The sequence below is a fragment of the Delphinapterus leucas genome, chromosome 1 (genome assembly GCF_059928025.1).
Source record: "Delphinapterus leucas isolate spDelLeu-1000000601 "Yukka" chromosome 1, BTC_Dleu_Yukka2, whole genome shotgun sequence".
In the NCBI taxonomy this organism is placed as follows: Eukaryota; Metazoa; Chordata; class Mammalia; order Artiodactyla; family Monodontidae; genus Delphinapterus; species Delphinapterus leucas.
The window spans coordinates 42,425,864-42,442,668 of NC_143129.1; the positions used below are offsets into that span (position 1 = coordinate 42,425,864).

Here is a 16,805-nt window from a genome sequence, read left to right on the forward strand (position 1 = left end):
GTTGAAAACTCAGTAAAGTGAAGAGCAATAAGCTGAGATATGCCTGTATTTTGATCTGAAGAATATTAATAAGAGTTACGACTTACCTAGTACCTAGAATACTAATAAGAGTTACAACTTACCTAGTACCTTGTGCCAGATGCTAGCTCATCCAGTCCTCAAAACAATCCCATGAGGGATTATCCTCTATTATCCCCCTTTTCATAGATGAGGAAACTGAGCAAGAGAAACTTGCTTAAGGGGATTGCCCAAGCTCAAATAAGAAGTCAGTCTTAGAGCTGGAACTTGAAGCCAGGCAAAAGCAGGGAGACACTGTAGGAGATGTGACTCTTTAAGAAGGATCCACTGAATAATAGCAAAATATTTCTTCTTTTCAAGTGTACATGGGACATTCTCTAATATCATATTTTAGGCAATAACTTTTAACACATTTCCAAAAAACTGAAACTATTACCAGTGTATTACCTGATCACAATGGAATGAATGTATACATAGAAATCAAAACAAGGTATATGTAAAATCCCCAAATATTTGAAAACTATGAAAGACACTTCTAAGTAACCCATGAGTCAAAAAAGCAGTCACAAGCTCTAGGGCCTGATCTCTCTTCTCAGTCCTTACTGAGGAGAATGGTGTGAGCAAAAGTGTAGAAGTGAATGTGTGATACATTTGCCAGAGATAGCAAAGGGGTTACACTGACAGGCATGATAGTAATTTAGACATTTTGCTGTAGGTCAATGTCAATGTATGTCCACATGCAGAAACTCTTTATTTGATTGTGTTGCAGATTTAGCACATCCATTATATTTTAAGAAACTTCTCTCTCAAATTACTATAGTACAGAAAAACAACCATATAATTTTTTTTCATTATTATGCACATCTTGTAATTGCTAAAGAACATAATAACTTTTCTTTTCTCATTTAGTTTTTACATGATTGGATCAAGAATTCTATATTGTGAAATTTCTGGAAATAATGTGATATGGGAGGATAATCCCCCATTATGTGAAAGTAAGTATATTCTCTCTTTAGAACATAGATCAGCAGTTCTCAAACTTTTTGGCCTGGGGACCCCTTTATGCTTTTAAATTAACACAGACACTGAAGAGCTTCTCTTTATATGGGTTATGTCTTAATATTTATTATATTGGAATTAAAACAGAAAAGTTTTAAAAATAATTAGTAATTCATTTTTAAGAAGAGTAACCTCAATAAATGTTAATATATGCAACATATTTTTATGAAAAATCAAGTTTCCAAAACATAGTGAGAATAGTGGCATTGTTTTACACTTTTGAAAATTACTTTAATATCTGACTTAAAGGAAAAGATCTGGATTCAGTCAGTTGCAAAATCACACCATTTGAAGCCTCTGGAAAATTTCACTGTATGCTCATAAGGATGAAAGTGAAAGCTGACAGTAATACTCAGTATTAATGTGAACAACCAATTTGTGAATGGAGATATTTATAAATCATAAAGCATTTCTCAGCTAGCACTGAGTTATATTTTTAATCACAAGTATATTTTAGCGTTAAATTGTCAGCCTCTTTCATGATGATGAGAACAAAACTTAGCAGATAAATAATATGTATTTCATATCTTATATAGATACTTCAGAAAACAAGTTTTATTCTAAAAGTTAATTTCTACATTAATGGTTTGAATTTGGGAAAATACATTTTCACACAGAGACTTTCTTCTAAATGGGTATTGGATTCACAACTATATTAATCATATGTTAATGAATTCTTTGAAGGCAGTTCATAGGACTTTGCTAATGCTGTCCTATTCTTTTACCTTTACTTCATGTCCTTTTTTCCCCCTTTTTAAGGGATTTTGTGTGCAACACCTAGAAACATAACAAATGGAAGAATCACCAATTACAAGGACGAATATGAATATAATGAAATAGTAACTTATAGTTGTAATCCTTCAGATGGACCAGATGAATATTCACTTGTTGGAGAGAGTGTGCTTGTTTGTGTTGATAGTGACAGATGGAGTAGTGACTCTCCTCAGTGTAAAGGTAATAATATTTCCATTTACTTCCTCCTGCATTTGTAAATACTGTGGAAACACTTCATAAATACTTTTACCTACAAGTAAACAAAACAGCCATATGTACTTGCTCCTCCTACTAAACTGGCTTCTAATTAATTTAATATTGGTCAGACCAAATTAAAAGATAGTTCAAGTTGTACAGTTCCCCATACGTCAGTCCACATGTCCTTGGCATTCCAATTTATACATCATGAACTACTGTGTATATGCATGAGTTAGGACTGTTTATTTGTTTGCTTGTTTGTAAGCATCAGAAAACTCAACACACACTGGCTTAAAAAATAAGAAAGCTTTACTTGTATTATATGACATCTGAGAGTTCTGGCTGCAGGAAATGGTAAAAGACTAACCCTCTCACCCATAAGATTGTTAAACTATGGCCAAAACTTATTTAACTAACAATGTTTAATGACTACAGAAGCAGGGAGACACTGGAGGGGATGTGACTCTTCAAGAAGGATCCACTGAATAATAGCAAAATATTTCTTCTTTTCAAGTGTACATGGGACATTCTCTAATATCATATTTTAGGCAATAATTTTTAACACATTTCCAAAAAACTGAAACTATTACCAGTATATTACCTGATCACAATGGAATGAATGTATTCATAGAAATCAAAACAAGGTATATGTAAAATCCCCAAATATTTGAAAACTATGAAGGACACTTCTAAGTAACCCATGAATCAAAGAAGCAGTCACAAGGGAAATTAGAAAGTGTTTTGAACTGAATAAAAATGAAAAAACAGCATATCAATATATCAAAAGTTGTGGGATACTGAAAAAGTATTGTTCAGAAGGATATTTATAGTATGAGATACTTATGTTAGAAAAACAGAAAAGTCTCAACTCAATCATCTAAGTTTCTACCATAAGAAACTAAAAAAGAAGAGCAAATTAAACCCAAAACAAGAAAACACAAGGAAATAATAAACTTAGCAATCAATGAAACTGAAAAGAGAAAATAAACAGAGATAATCAAAGAAATCAGCACGTGGTTCTTGAGAAAATTGATAAAATAGATAAACCTATAGACAGTCTGACAGGAAAAAAGAAGATACAAATTACCAATACAGAGAGTGAGAAAGGGGACATCATGAAATATCCTGCGGACATTTGAAAGATAATGAGGGAATAAAATGAACCACTCTATGCCTATACATTTGACAAATTAATCGTTCTCACAAAGAGTACTGCAGACCCCATGTCCTCAATGGGGAATTCTACCAAATATTTAAGGAATAAATAATAGCAGCTCTATACCAAGCCTTAATTAAACACAACAGGAGGGAATACTTCTCAACTCATTTCATGAGGACAGCATTGCTCTGATGCCAAAACCAGACAGATGTACAACATAGTGATTCAGCATTTACATACATAAAAAGATGATCACCATGATGTCTAGTTCCCATTTGTCACATTTAAAGTTATTACAGAATTATTAACTATATTCTCTATTCTGTATATCATAACTTCATGACTTATTTATTTTATAACTAGAAGTTTGTGCCTTTTAATCCACTTCACTTATTTTGCCCATCCTCCCAGCCACCTCTTCTCTGCCAATCACCAGTTTCTTCTCTGTATCCATGAATCTGTTTCTGTTTTGTTTTATTAGTTCATTTGTTTTGTTTTGTAGATCCCACATATAAGTGAAGTCATATGGTATTTGTGTTTCTCTGACTGATTTATTTTACTTTGCATAATACCCTCTAGGTCCATTGATGTCTCAAATGGCAAAATTTCATTCTTTTTATGGCTGGGTAATATTCCATTGTATATATACCACATCTTCTTTATCCATTATTCTATCAGTAGGCACTTAGGTTGCTTCCATATCTTAACTATTGTAAAAAATGCTGTAATGAAAAAAGGGCTGCATAAACCTTTTTGAATTAGTGTTTTGTTTTCTTTAATTTAATACCCAGAGGTAAAATTTCTAGGTCATATGGTAGTTCTATTTTCTCCCAGTCTATGGCTCATTTTATTCATTCCTATATAGTGTCTTTTGAAGCAAAAGTTAACTGTTGTTTAAATGTTTGGTAAAATTCACCTGTGAACCCATGTGGTCCTGGATTTTGTTTGTTGGGAGTTATTTGATTACTGATTCAATTTCATTACTGGTAATTGGTCTATTCAGATTTTCTATTTCTTCTTGACTCAGTATTAGGAGATTGTATGTTTCTAGGAATTTATCCATTTCTTCCAGGTTTTCCAATTTTAGGTGTATAATTGTTCCTAGTATTCTCTTATGATCCTTTGTATTTCTGTGATATTGGTTGTAACTTCTCTATTATTTCCAATTTTATTTATTTTGATACTTTCTTTTCTTTCCTGATGAGTGTGGCTATAGGTTTGTCAATCTTTTTTTAATGAATCAACTCTTAGCTTCATTGTTCTTTTCTATTGTTTTTACTCTCAATTTCATTTATTTCAACTTTGTTCTTTATTATTTTCTTCCTTCTACAAACTTTTGGGGAGTTTTTTGTTCCTTTTTTTTTTCTATAGGTGTAGATTTAGTTGTTTACTTGAGATTTTTCTTGTTCTTGTGGTAGGCCTGTATTGCTATAAACTTATCTCTTAGAATGTTTTTTCCTGCGTTGCATAGATTTGGAATGCACTGTTTCCATTTTCATTAGTATTAAGATATTTTTTATTTCCTTTTGTTTTTTCATTGACCCAATGATTGTTTAGTAGCATGCTGTTTAGTCTTCATGTGTTGGTTTTTTTCCAGTTTTCTTCTCGTAGTTGATTTGTAGTTTCATACCATTGTGATTGGAAAAGATGCTTGATCATAGCTTTAAATGTAAAACCTAAACTATAAGACTTACTAGAAGACATAGAAAATATTTGTGACTTAGCAAAGATTTATTCAAAAACCTTAAAAGCATTATCCTTTAAAGAAAAAAAAATTAACTAGACTTCTTAAAAACTAAGAACTTCTGCTCACAAACACACTGTTTTAAGAAAGAAGAAAGAGCCATAGACTGGGAGAAAATATTTGCCAAGGACATTCTGAATGGATTTCTACCTATGATATATAAAGAACTCTCAAAACACAATAAGAAGAAAACAACCCAATTTACAAAAAAGGGGGCAACATATTTGAATAGACTTGTTTCACCAAAGAAGATATGTGGATGCCAAAAAGCACATGAAATGTTGATCAATATCATTAGTAATAACAGAAATGTAATTTAACAACACAATACGATATCACTAAACATCTATTAGAATGACTGAAATTAAAAAGAAAAATGAGCAATACCATGTTTTGATGCAGATATGAAGTATTTGGAACTCTGATACACTGCTGATAAGAATGCAAAGTGGTATGACCATTTTGGAACACAATTTGGCAATTTCTTATACAGTTAAGCATACACTTAATGTACAACTCTGCAATCCCAGTAAAATGAAAACATGTACACATAGAAACCTGCATGAGAATATTCATAGCATGCTTAGTTGTAATCATCCCATACTGGAAGCAACCCATATGTCCTTGAACTGGTGAATGGAGGAACAACCTTGGTACGTCCATACAATATAATAATACTCTGCAATAAAAAGGAGTATGCTTCTAATCCATGCAAAGACAGAAATGAATCTCAGGAATGAATGCATTGTACTAAGTGAAATAAGCCATACTCAGAGGAAGTGATCTCAGTATGACATTCTGGAAAAGCAACACTGTACGGATAGAAAATTGATCAATGGTAGGCTGGGTGAGGAAGACAGTTAGAGGTATGGGGAGGGTTGATTACAAAGTAGCATGAGGAAATTTGGGGAGGTTATGGAAACATTCTATGTTTTTATTGTGATACATAAATTATTTGTATGTATTAAACATCATACACCTGTACACTTAAAAGTGTTTAACTATATGTAAATATTATCAAGCAAACCTAAATTAAAGAAAATCATTAGTGCAATTATCAGCAGTTTAGCACAACAGAGAAAATAACAGTGAACCTGAAGTCAAGACAATACAAACCCAACATGATTTTAAAAGAAATATTAAATGAGAGAGAGGAGAGAAACTTATACACCTGTGGGAGAATAGCAACCAGTAAACATACATGTAATTGGAGTTTCAGAAAGAAAGAACAGTATAGACAATTATTTGGGGTTTTTTTGTTGTTGTTGGAGTATTTTTGCTTTTCCATGTTGTGATAGTTTCTGCTGTACAGCAAAGTGAATCAGTTATACATATACATATATCCACTCTTTTTTAGATTTCCTTCACATTTAGGTCTCCACAGATCACTGAGTAGAGTTCTGTGTGTTATACAGCAGGTGACCTATTTTATACATAGTAGTGCATATATGTCAATTCCAATCTCCCAATTCATCCCACCCACCGCTTCCTCCCTTGGTAACCACAAGTTTGTTCTCTACATCTGTGACTCTATTTCTGCTTTGCAAATAAGTTCATCTGGACAATTATTTGAATTTGATCTAAAACAACAACCCCAGAGGTCCAGGAAATTCAGTGACCCTAGCAGGATAAATAAATTTGAAAATTTACCAAGAAACCCCCACTAAACTAAAAACAAAAGAAAAAGCAGCCAGTGAGAGGGGAAAAGAACATATTACATTCTTTCTTCCTCACCCCAAAGGAAGAATGACAGCTGACTTCTCTTAAGGAATTGTGGAGATGAGAAGACAATAATTTCTGCTAATGTGCTGGAAGAAAAATAAAGCACTTATCCTAGAATTCCCTGTCAAGGAGAAATCTTTCAAAACTGAAGGTCAAGTAAACAAAAACAGTTTCAGATAAACAAAAGCTAAGAGAATTTGTCATTAGCCAACGTGAACTACAAGAATTGATAAGTTCTCCTGACTGAACAAAAATGATATCTGATGGAAATTCAGATCCACAGGAAAAGAGAAACCCTCCTTCTGGTTTAAAAAGCTATATATTATCTGGCCCTCAATTATTGCTCAGATTTAATCTCATAAGATGTTCTCTTGAACTCACTGCCCAGCCCAGCGTATTTTGTTTTCTTTTGTTTTTTCCAAATTCTGCAAAACCCATTAGTAGATCCTGAAGTCAATCTAGAGGGTCTGTCATGTAATTTACTTCTGAAGATGTAGAGTAGAATGGGAAATACCAGAGTACACTGGTGTGAGGGCTAAGTATTAACTTTTAACATTATCTCAGGCCTGTGTGCTTGTATACTGGTTTACAACTTAAAATGTGTTTCTTGATCTCTGGGTTGCAGTCCAAAATGTTTGGAAAACACTCCCCTAACTCCACTGACCTTTGTATTTCTTGAACATCCAAGTTCCTGTGTGTTGTTGCCACCTGAGAACTTTCTTTTTCATATATTTTCATGGCTTGCTTCTTTACAACTTTTAAATATTAGCTCAAGTATTACCTTCTCAAAAAAGTCTATGCTATCTTTCTAAAAGAGCAAGGTCCTGTAATTAGTGTCAGCATGACCTTAAAAAAAATCCTAGAGCTAAAGAGTATCAAAAGTCACTTTTGAACTTACCCTGAATTTGTATCTGATAGTGAGACCTTTCACAAAACTTGTCAGTACTGGGAAAAAATGTAGAAAAGCCAATAAAGTATAATAATAGTCTGTTATTGGTAGAAAAACATTATTAGATTTCTCTAAATCTGTTTTTCTGGAATTCAAATGAACAAATACAGTCTTTTTTTTTTTTTTTTTTGCAATTAACATCTTGCCTTTCACCTTTTGCTTCTTTCTTCCCACTGGAAATTATTACTTTGCACTAGATTTATGTTCCTCTGTGAAAGCAGCTTTCCATTAATTCTGGAATTTCTCCACTTTTCAGTGGTCAAATGTGAATATCCAGTTGTCGAACATGGAAAGATGGTATCAGGATTTAGAAAAAAATTTTACTACAAATCTCAAGTTGCGTTTGAATGTAACCAAGGTTTTTACCTTCATGGCAGCAACACAATTGTCTGTGGTGCAAACAGTACTTGGGAGCCCAAGATCCCAATGTGTACTAAAGGTACAAATTGTGTCTTTCTCCTTTTGGGGTTTTTAAAAATATTTCTTTGACAATAAATTTCAATTTACAGAAAAATTGAAACAATTTTAGTACTTATATCTGTCTTGGATTCATTTCCATGATAGATGCATGACTTCTAATTCACAAACAAATCTGCTGTTTTGATTTTTCTCCTTTTATAGGATGTTAGCATGTTATGTACATCACACAGGTGTATAAATTTCTCTTGTATAGCATTCTTACATGTAAAATGGATAGCAAACATTTTTCAGTGTAAATTAAAGCATGTAAATTTTTACCTAAATAAGTACAAAAAACGTAATCCATATAAATGAATAGAAAGCTATAAATCCCAAGTAATTAAATGAGTTTATATTTTTTGTTTTCCAGAGCCAACTACTGCCACTACGAAGCCTCTAACTTCCAGTGCCTCAGGTTTCATAAAGTCCTGCTTATATATTTCAATATCCTTTAAATTCCTTGCGATTTTTCATACTCCTTTAAATGTCTGGTGATTTACACTCACTATCATTTTTAGTAAAAAAAAAAAGGAGGAAGAACACATTTATAACCATTGTAGTTGTCATACTTAGTGAGTCTAAAATTATTTGCCATAGTTCACAGAGATAAACAGGTGTGTAAACTTGGTCAAGTTATACAAACTTGTTTACTTACATGTATAATGATTTAATGCCTCCCTCACTGTGCGATAGTAGTTACACTGAAATACATTTAAAGCACTTAGTACAGTGCTTGCCATCTAGAAAGCCCTTAAAAGTAGTTCATCTGATTTACAGTTTCAATGGAATTAATATTAGTATAGAGGAAGGTCCATGGCTTCCGTTTTTTAACATGTATGTTTTCTGAGTCATCAACATTGCTATTTTTATTCAATTTAAAGAGAACTGTTGACACATTTACAGGGTATAATCCAGGTCCAGGACTATGTTTCATTTTCCTGACAACAACCAGTTTGATTCTTTTTATATAGTGCACTTTTTTTTAAACATCTTATTGGAGTATAATTGCTTTACAATGTTGTATTAGCTGCTGTTCTATAACAAAGTGAATCAGATATATGTATACATATATCCCCATATCTCCTACCTCTTGCATCTCCCTGAGAACCTCCCTATCCCACCCCTCTAGGTGGACAAAAAGCACCGAGCTGATCTCCCTGTGCTATGTGGCTGCTTCCCACTAGCTATCTATTTTACATTTCGTAGTGTATATATGTCCATGCCACACTCTCACTTCGTCCCAGCGTACCCTTCCCCTTACCCGTGTCCTCAAGTCCATTCTCTACATCTGCGTCTTTATTCCTGTCCTGCCCCAAAGTTCTTCAGAACATTATTTTTGTTGTTTTAGATTCCATATATATGTGTTAGCATATGGTATTTGTTTTTCTCTTTCTGACTTACTTCACTCTGTATGACAGAATCTAGGTCCATCCACCTCACTACAAATAACTCAATTTCGCTTCTTTTTTTTTAGCATCTTTCTTGCAGTATAATTGCTTTACAATAGTGTGTTAGTTTCTGCTTTACAACAAAGTGAATCACCTATACATATACATGTATCCCCATATCACCTCCCTCTTACATCTCCCTCCCACCCTCCTTATCCCACCCCTCTAGGTGGTCACAAAGCACCAAGCTGATCTCCCTGTGCTATGCGGCTGCTTCCCACTAGCTATCTATTTTACGTTTGGTAGTGTATATATGTCCATGCCACTCTCTCACTTTGTCGCAGCTTACCCTTCCCCCTCCCCGTGTCCTCAAGTCCATTCTCTACGTCTGGTCTTTATTCCTGTCCTACCCCTAGGTTCTTCAGAACCTTTTTTTTTGATTCCATATATAGGTGTAAGCACACGGTATTTGTTTTTCTCTTTCTGACTTACTTCTGTATGACAGACTCTAGGTCCAACCACGTCTCTACAAATGACCCAATTTTGTTCCTTTTTATGGCTGAGTAATATTCTATTGTGTATATTTACCACATCTTCTTTATCTGTTCATCTGCCGAAGGGCATTTAGGTTGCTTCGATGTCCTGGCTATTATAAATAGTGCTGCAGTGAACATTGTGTTACATGACTCTTTTTGAATTATGGTTTTCTCAGGGTATATGCCCAAGTAGTGGGATTGCTGGGTCATATGGTAGTTCTAATTTTAGTTTTTTAAGGAAGCTCCATACTGTTCTCCATAGTGGCTGTATCAATTTACATTCCCACCAACAGTGCAAGGGGGTTCCCTTTTCTCCACACCCTCTCCAGCATTTATTGTTTGTAGATTTTCTGATGATGGCCACTCTGATGGGTGTGAGGTGATATCTCATTGTAGTTTTGATTTGCATTTCTCTAATAATTAGCGATGTTGAGCATCTTTTCATGTGCCTCTGTATCTCTTCTTTGGAGAAATGTCTATTTAAGTCTCCAGCCCGTTTTTTGTGTTTTTTTTTTTGTGGTATGCGGGCCTCTCACTGTTGTGGCTTCTCCCATTGTGGAGCACAGGCTCCAGACGCACAGACTCACTGGCCATGGCTCATGGGCCCAGCCACTTCACGGCATATGGGATCTTCCTGGACCAGGGCACGAACCCATGTCCCCTGCATCGGCAGGTGGACTCTCAACCACTGCGCCACCAGGGAAGCCCTCCTGCCCAGGTTTTGATGGGGTTGTTTGATTTTTTGATATTGAGTTTCATGAGCTGTATGTATGTTTTGGAGATTAATCCCTTGTAAGTTGCTGCATTTGCAAATATTTTCTCCCATTGTGAGGGTTGTCTTTTCATCTTGTTTATGGTTTCCTTTGTTGTGCAAAAGCTTTGAAGTTTCATTAGGTCCCATTTGTTTATTTTTGGTTTTATTTTCAATACCCTAGGTAGTGGGTCAAGAAAAATCTTGCTGTGATTTATGTCAAAGAGTGTTCTGCCTATGTTTTCCTCTAAGAGTTTTATAGTGTCCGGTCCTACATTTAGGTCTTTAATCCATTTTGAACTTATTTTTGTGTTTGGTGTTAGGGAGTGTTCTGATTTCATTCTTTTACATGTAGCTGTCCACTTTTCCTAGCACCACTAATTGAAGAGGCTTTCTATTCTCCATTGTATAGACTTGCCTCCATTATCAAAGATAAGGTGACCATATGTGCATGGGTTTATCTCTGGGCTTTCTATCCTGTTCCATTGATCTATATTTCTGTTTTTGTGCCAGTACCATACTATCTTGATTACTGTAGCTTTGTAGTATAGTCTGAAGTCAGGGAGCCTGATTCCTTCAGCTCCATTTTTCTTTCTCAATATTGCTTTGGTCTATCTTTGATAGGTCTTTTGTGTTTCCATAGAAATTGTGAAATTTTTTGTTCTAGCTCTGTGAAAAATGACATTGGTCATTTGATAAGGATTGCATTGAATCTGTAGATTGCTTTGGGTGGTATAGTCATTTTCACAATATTGATTCTTCCAATCCAAGAACATGGTATATCTCTCCATCTGTTTGTATCATCTTTAATTTCATTCATCAGTTCTTATAGTTTTCTGCATACACGTCTTTTGTCTCCTTAGGTAGGTTTATTCCTAGGTATTTTATTCTTTTTGTTTCAGTGGTAAATGGGAGTGTTTCCTTATTTACTCATTCAGATATTTTATCATTAGTGTATAGGAATGCCAGAGATTTCTGTGGATTAATTTTGTATCCTGCAACTTTACCAAATTCATTGATTAGCTCTAGTAATTTTCTGGTGGCATCTTTACACATCTCTATATATAGTATCATGTCATCTGCAAACAGTGAGAGTTTTATTTCTTCTTTTCCAATTTGGATTCCTGTTATTTCTTTTTTTCTCTGACTGCTGTGGCTAAAACTTCCAAAACTATGTTGAACAAGAGTGGCAACAGTGGGCAACACTGTCTTTCTTCTTATCTTAGTGGAAATGGTTTCAGTTTTTCACCATTGAAAATGATGTTGACTGTGGGCTTGTCATATATGGCCTTTATGATGTTGAGGTAAGTTCCCTCTATGCCTACTTTCTGGGGGGGGTTATCATAAATGGGTGTTGAATTATATTTTGTAGAAAGCTTTTTCTGCATTTATTGAGATGATCTTGTGGTTTTTCTCCTTCAATTTGTTAATATGGTTTATCACATTGATAGATTTGTGTATATTGAAGAATCCTTGCATTCCTGGGATAAACCCCACTTGATCATGGTGTATCATGCTTTTAATGTGCTGTTAGATTCTGTTTGCCAATATTTTGTTGAGTATTTTTGCATCTATGTTCATCAGTGATATTGGTCTGTAGTTTTCCTTTTTTGTGACATCTTTGTCTGGTTTTGTTATCCGGGTGATGGTGGCCTCAAAGAATGAGTTTGGGAGTGTTCCTCCCTCTGCTATAGTTTGGAAGTGTTTGAGAAGGATAGGTGTTAGCTCTTCTCTAAATGTTTGATAGAATTCGTCTTTGAAGCCATCTGGTCCTGGGCTTTTGTTTGTTGGAAGATTTTCAATCACAATTTCAATTTCAGGGTTTATGATTGGTCTGTTTATATTTTCTATTTCTTCACAGTTCAGTCTTGGGAGGTTGTGCTTTTCTAAGAATTTGTCCATTTCTTCCAGGTTGTCCATTTTATTGGCATATAGTTGCTTGTAATAATCTCTTGTGATCCTTTGTATTTCTGCAGTGCCAGCTGTTACTTCACCTTTTTCATTTCTAATTCTAGTAATTTGAGTGTTCTCTCTTTTTTCTTGATGAGTCTGGCTAATGGTTTATCAATTTTGTTTATCTTCTCAAAGAACCAGCTTTTAGTTTTATTGATCTTTGCTATCATTTCCTTCATTTCTTTTTCATTTATTTCTTATCTGATCTTTATGATTTATTTCCTTCTGCTAACTTCGGGGTTTTTTGTTCTTCTTTCTCTAATTGCTTTAGGTGTAAGGTTAGGTTATTTATTTGAGAAGTTCCTCCTTTCTTGAGTTAGGATTGCATTGCTATAAACTTCCCTCTTAGAATTGCTTTAGCTGCATCCCATATGTTTTGGGTCATCGTTTATTCATTGTCCTTTGTTTCTAAGTATTTTTTGATTTCCTCTTTGAATTCTTCAGTGATCTCTTGGTTATTTAGTAGTATATTGTTAAGCCTCCATGTGTTTGTATTTTTTACAGAATTTTTCTGTAATTGACATCTAGTCTCATAGTGTTGTGGTCAGAAAAGATATTTGATAAAATTTCAATTTTCTTAACTTTACCAAGGCTTGATTTGTAACCCAAGATATGATCTATCTTGGAGAATGTTCCAAGCGCACTTGAGAAGAACGTGTATTCTGTTATTTTTGGATGGAATGTCCTATAAATATCAATTATGTCCATCTTCTTTAATGTCTCATTTAAAGCTTGTGTTTCCTTATTTATTTTCATTTCAGATATCTCTCCATTAGTGAAAGTGGGCTGGTAATGTCCCCTACTATGATTGTGTTACTGTCAATTTCCCCTTTTATGGCTGTTAGCATTTGCCTTATGTATTGAGGTGCTCCTATGTTGGGTGCATAAATATTTAGAATTGTGATATCTTCTTCTTGGATCAGTCCCTTAATCGTTATGTAGTGTCCTTCTTTGTCTCTTGTAATAGTCTTTATTTAAAAGTCTATTTTGTCTGATATGAGAATTGCTACTCCAGCTTTCTTGTGATTTCCATTTGCATGGAATATCTGTTTCCATCCCCTCACTTTCAGTCTGTATGTGTCCTAGGTGTGAAGTGGGTCTCTTGTAGACAGCATATGTATGGGTCTTGTTTTTGTATCCATTCAGCCAGTCTATGTCTTTTGGTTGGAGCCTTTAATCCATTTACATTTAAGGTAATTATTGATATGTTGTTCCTATTACCATTTTCTTAATTGTTTTGGGTTTGTTATTGTGGGTCTTTTAATCTCTTGTGTTTGCTGCCTAGAGAAGTTCCTTTAGCATTTGTTGTAAAGCTGGTTTGGTGGAGCTGAATTCTCTTAGCTTTTGCTTGTCTGAAAAAGTTTTAATTTCTCTGTCGAATCTGAATGAGATCCTTGCTGGGTAGAGTAATCTTGGTTGTAGGTTTTTCCCTTTCATCACTTTAAATATATCCTGCCTCCCCCTTCTGGCTTGTAGAGTTTCTGGTGAAAGATCAACTGTTAACCTTATGGGGATTCCCTTGTATGTTATTTGTTGCTTTTCCCTGCTGCTTTTAATATTTTTTCTTTGTATTTAATATTTGATTTTTTTTTTTTTTTGAGGTATGCGGGCCTCTCACTGTTGTTGCCTCTCCCGTTGCGGAGCCCAGGCTCCAGAAGTGCAGGCTCAGCGGCCATGGCTCACAGGCCTAGCTGCTCTGTGGCATGTGGGATCTTCCCAGACTGGGGCACGAACCCGTGTCCCCTGCATCGGCAGGCAGACTCTCAACCACTGCGCCACCAGGGAAGCCCTAATATTTGATATTTTGATTAATATGTGTCTTGGCATGTTTCTCCTTGGGACTCTCTGTGCTTCCTGGACTTGATTGACTATTTCCTTTCCCATATTAGGAAAGTTTTCAACTATAATCTCTTCAAATATTTTCTCAGTCCCTTTTTTTGTTTTTCCTCTTCTTCTTCTGGGACCCCTATAATATGAATGTTGGTGCATTTAATGTTGTTCCAGAGGTCTCTGAGACTATCCTCAATTCTTTTCATTCTTTTTTTCTTTATTCGGCTCTGCAGTAGTTATTTCCACTATTTTATCTTCCAGGTCAATTATCTGTTCTACTGCCTCAGTTATTCTGCTATTGATTCCTTCTAGAGAATTTTTAATTTCATTTATTGTGTTGTTCATCGTTGTTTTTTTGCTCTTTAGTTCTTCCAGGTCCTTGTTTAATGTTTCTTATATTTTCTCCATTCTATTTCCAAGATTTTGGATCATCTTTACTATCAATACTCTGAATTCTTTTCCAGGTAGACTGCCTATTTCCTCTCCATTTGTTTGGTCTGGTGGGTTTTTACCTTGCTCCTTCATGTGCTGTGTGTTTCTCTGTCTTCTCATTTTCCTTTACTTACTGTGTTTGGGGTCTCTTTTTCACACACTGCAGGTTCATAGTTTCCGTTGTTTTTGGTGTCTGCCCTCAGTGGCTAAGGCTGGTTCAGTAGGTTGTGTAGGCTTCCTGGTGTAGGGAACTGGTGCCCATGTTCTGGTCAGTGAGGCTGGATCTTGTCTTTCAGATGGGCAGGACCACGTCCCCTTGTGTGTTTTGGGGGGTCTGTGACCTTATGATTTTAGGCAGCCTCTCTGCTAATGGGTGGAGTTGTGCTCCTGTCTTGGTAGTTGTTTGGCATAGGGTGTCCAGCACTTTAGCTTGCTAGTCGTTGAGTAGAGCTGGGTCTTAGCATTGAGGTGGAGATCTCTGGGAGAGCTTTTGCTGTTTGATATTACATGGGGCTGGGAGATCTCTGGTGGACCAATGTCTGGAACTTGTCTCCCCCATTTCAGAGGCTCAGGCGTGACACCTGGCTGGAGCACCACCACCCTTTCAGCCACATGGCTCAGAAGAAAAGGGAGAAAAAAGAAAAAGAAAGAAAGTTTAAAAATAAAATTTAATTAAATTAATAAAGTATTGAAATTAAAATATTATTAAAAATTTAAAAAAGAGCTTCCCTGGTGGCGCAGTGGTTGAGAGTCTGCCTGCCGATGCAGGGGACACGGGTTCGTGACCTGGTCCAGGAAGATCCCGCATGCCGCGGAGCAGCTAGGCCCATGAGCCATGGCCGCTGAGCCTGCGCATCCGGAGCCTGTGCTCCACAACGGGAGAGGCCACAACAGTGAGAGGCCTGCGTACTGAAAAAAAAAAAAAAAAGTAATTTAGAAAAGAAAAAGAAGGAAAGTAGAGGGCAACCAAACCAAAAAGGAAATCCACCAATGAAAACAAGTGCTAAAAACTATACTTAAAAAAAAAAATGGACAGAGAGAACCCTAGGACAAATGGTAAAAGAAAAGCTATACAGACAAAATCACACAAAGAAGCATACACATACACACTCACAAAAAGAGAAAAAGGAAAAAAGAAAAGAACATATATATACATATATATATATATATATTTATATATATATATAGAGAGAGAGAGAGAGAGAAAGAAGGAAGAGAGCAACCAAATCAATAGACAAATCTACCAATGATAATAAGCTCTAAATGCTAAACTAAAATAACCATGAAACCAGAAACAAATTAGATGCAGAAAGCAAACCCCAAGTCTATAGTTGCTCCCAAATCCACTGACTCAATTTTGGGATGATTTGTTGTCTATTCAGGTTTTCCAGAGATGCAGGGTACATCAAGTTGATTGTGGAGATTTAATCCACTGCTCCTAAGGCTGCTGGGAGAAATTTCCCTTTCTCTTCTTTGTTCTCACAGGTCCTGGGGTTCAGCTTTGTATTTGGCCCCACCTCTGTGTGTAGGTCACCTGAGGGCATCTGTTCCCTTTTGGGAAGTCTGAGGTCTTCTGCCAGCATTCAGTAGGTGTAGGGGTTGTTCCACATGCAGATGTATTTTTGATTTATTTGTGGGGAGGAAAGTGATCTCCATGTCTTACTCCTCCACCATCTTGGAGGTCCCCTCTATATAGTACACTTTTAACTGAGAAATTTCTGGTAGCTCCAGAATGAGACTGGTATTTCTACTCCCCACATCCAACCCCACCACCTCATACAGTTATTATTTTTCTCTTTACTGTGTGTTTTGTTTTTGTTTTTAGGCAACAGA

The 16,805-nt window shown here is 35.6% G+C and overlaps 1 protein-coding gene across 1 annotated transcript in view; it reads left to right on the forward strand.

The window, feature by feature from the left end:
- The window catches only part of LOC111184601 (membrane cofactor protein-like), a 48,022-nt gene that overhangs the window by 21,622 nt on the left and 9,595 nt on the right, over positions 1 to 16,805 (forward strand). Inside the window, exons 4-7 of the mRNA XM_022593272.2 lie at positions 928 to 1,013; positions 1,837 to 2,031; positions 7,880 to 8,062; positions 8,453 to 8,497. Coding sequence (XP_022448980.2) covers positions 928 to 1,013; positions 1,837 to 2,031; positions 7,880 to 8,062; positions 8,453 to 8,497 — 509 coding nt within the window. The remainder of the gene's footprint in view (positions 1 to 927; positions 1,014 to 1,836; positions 2,032 to 7,879; positions 8,063 to 8,452; positions 8,498 to 16,805) is intronic.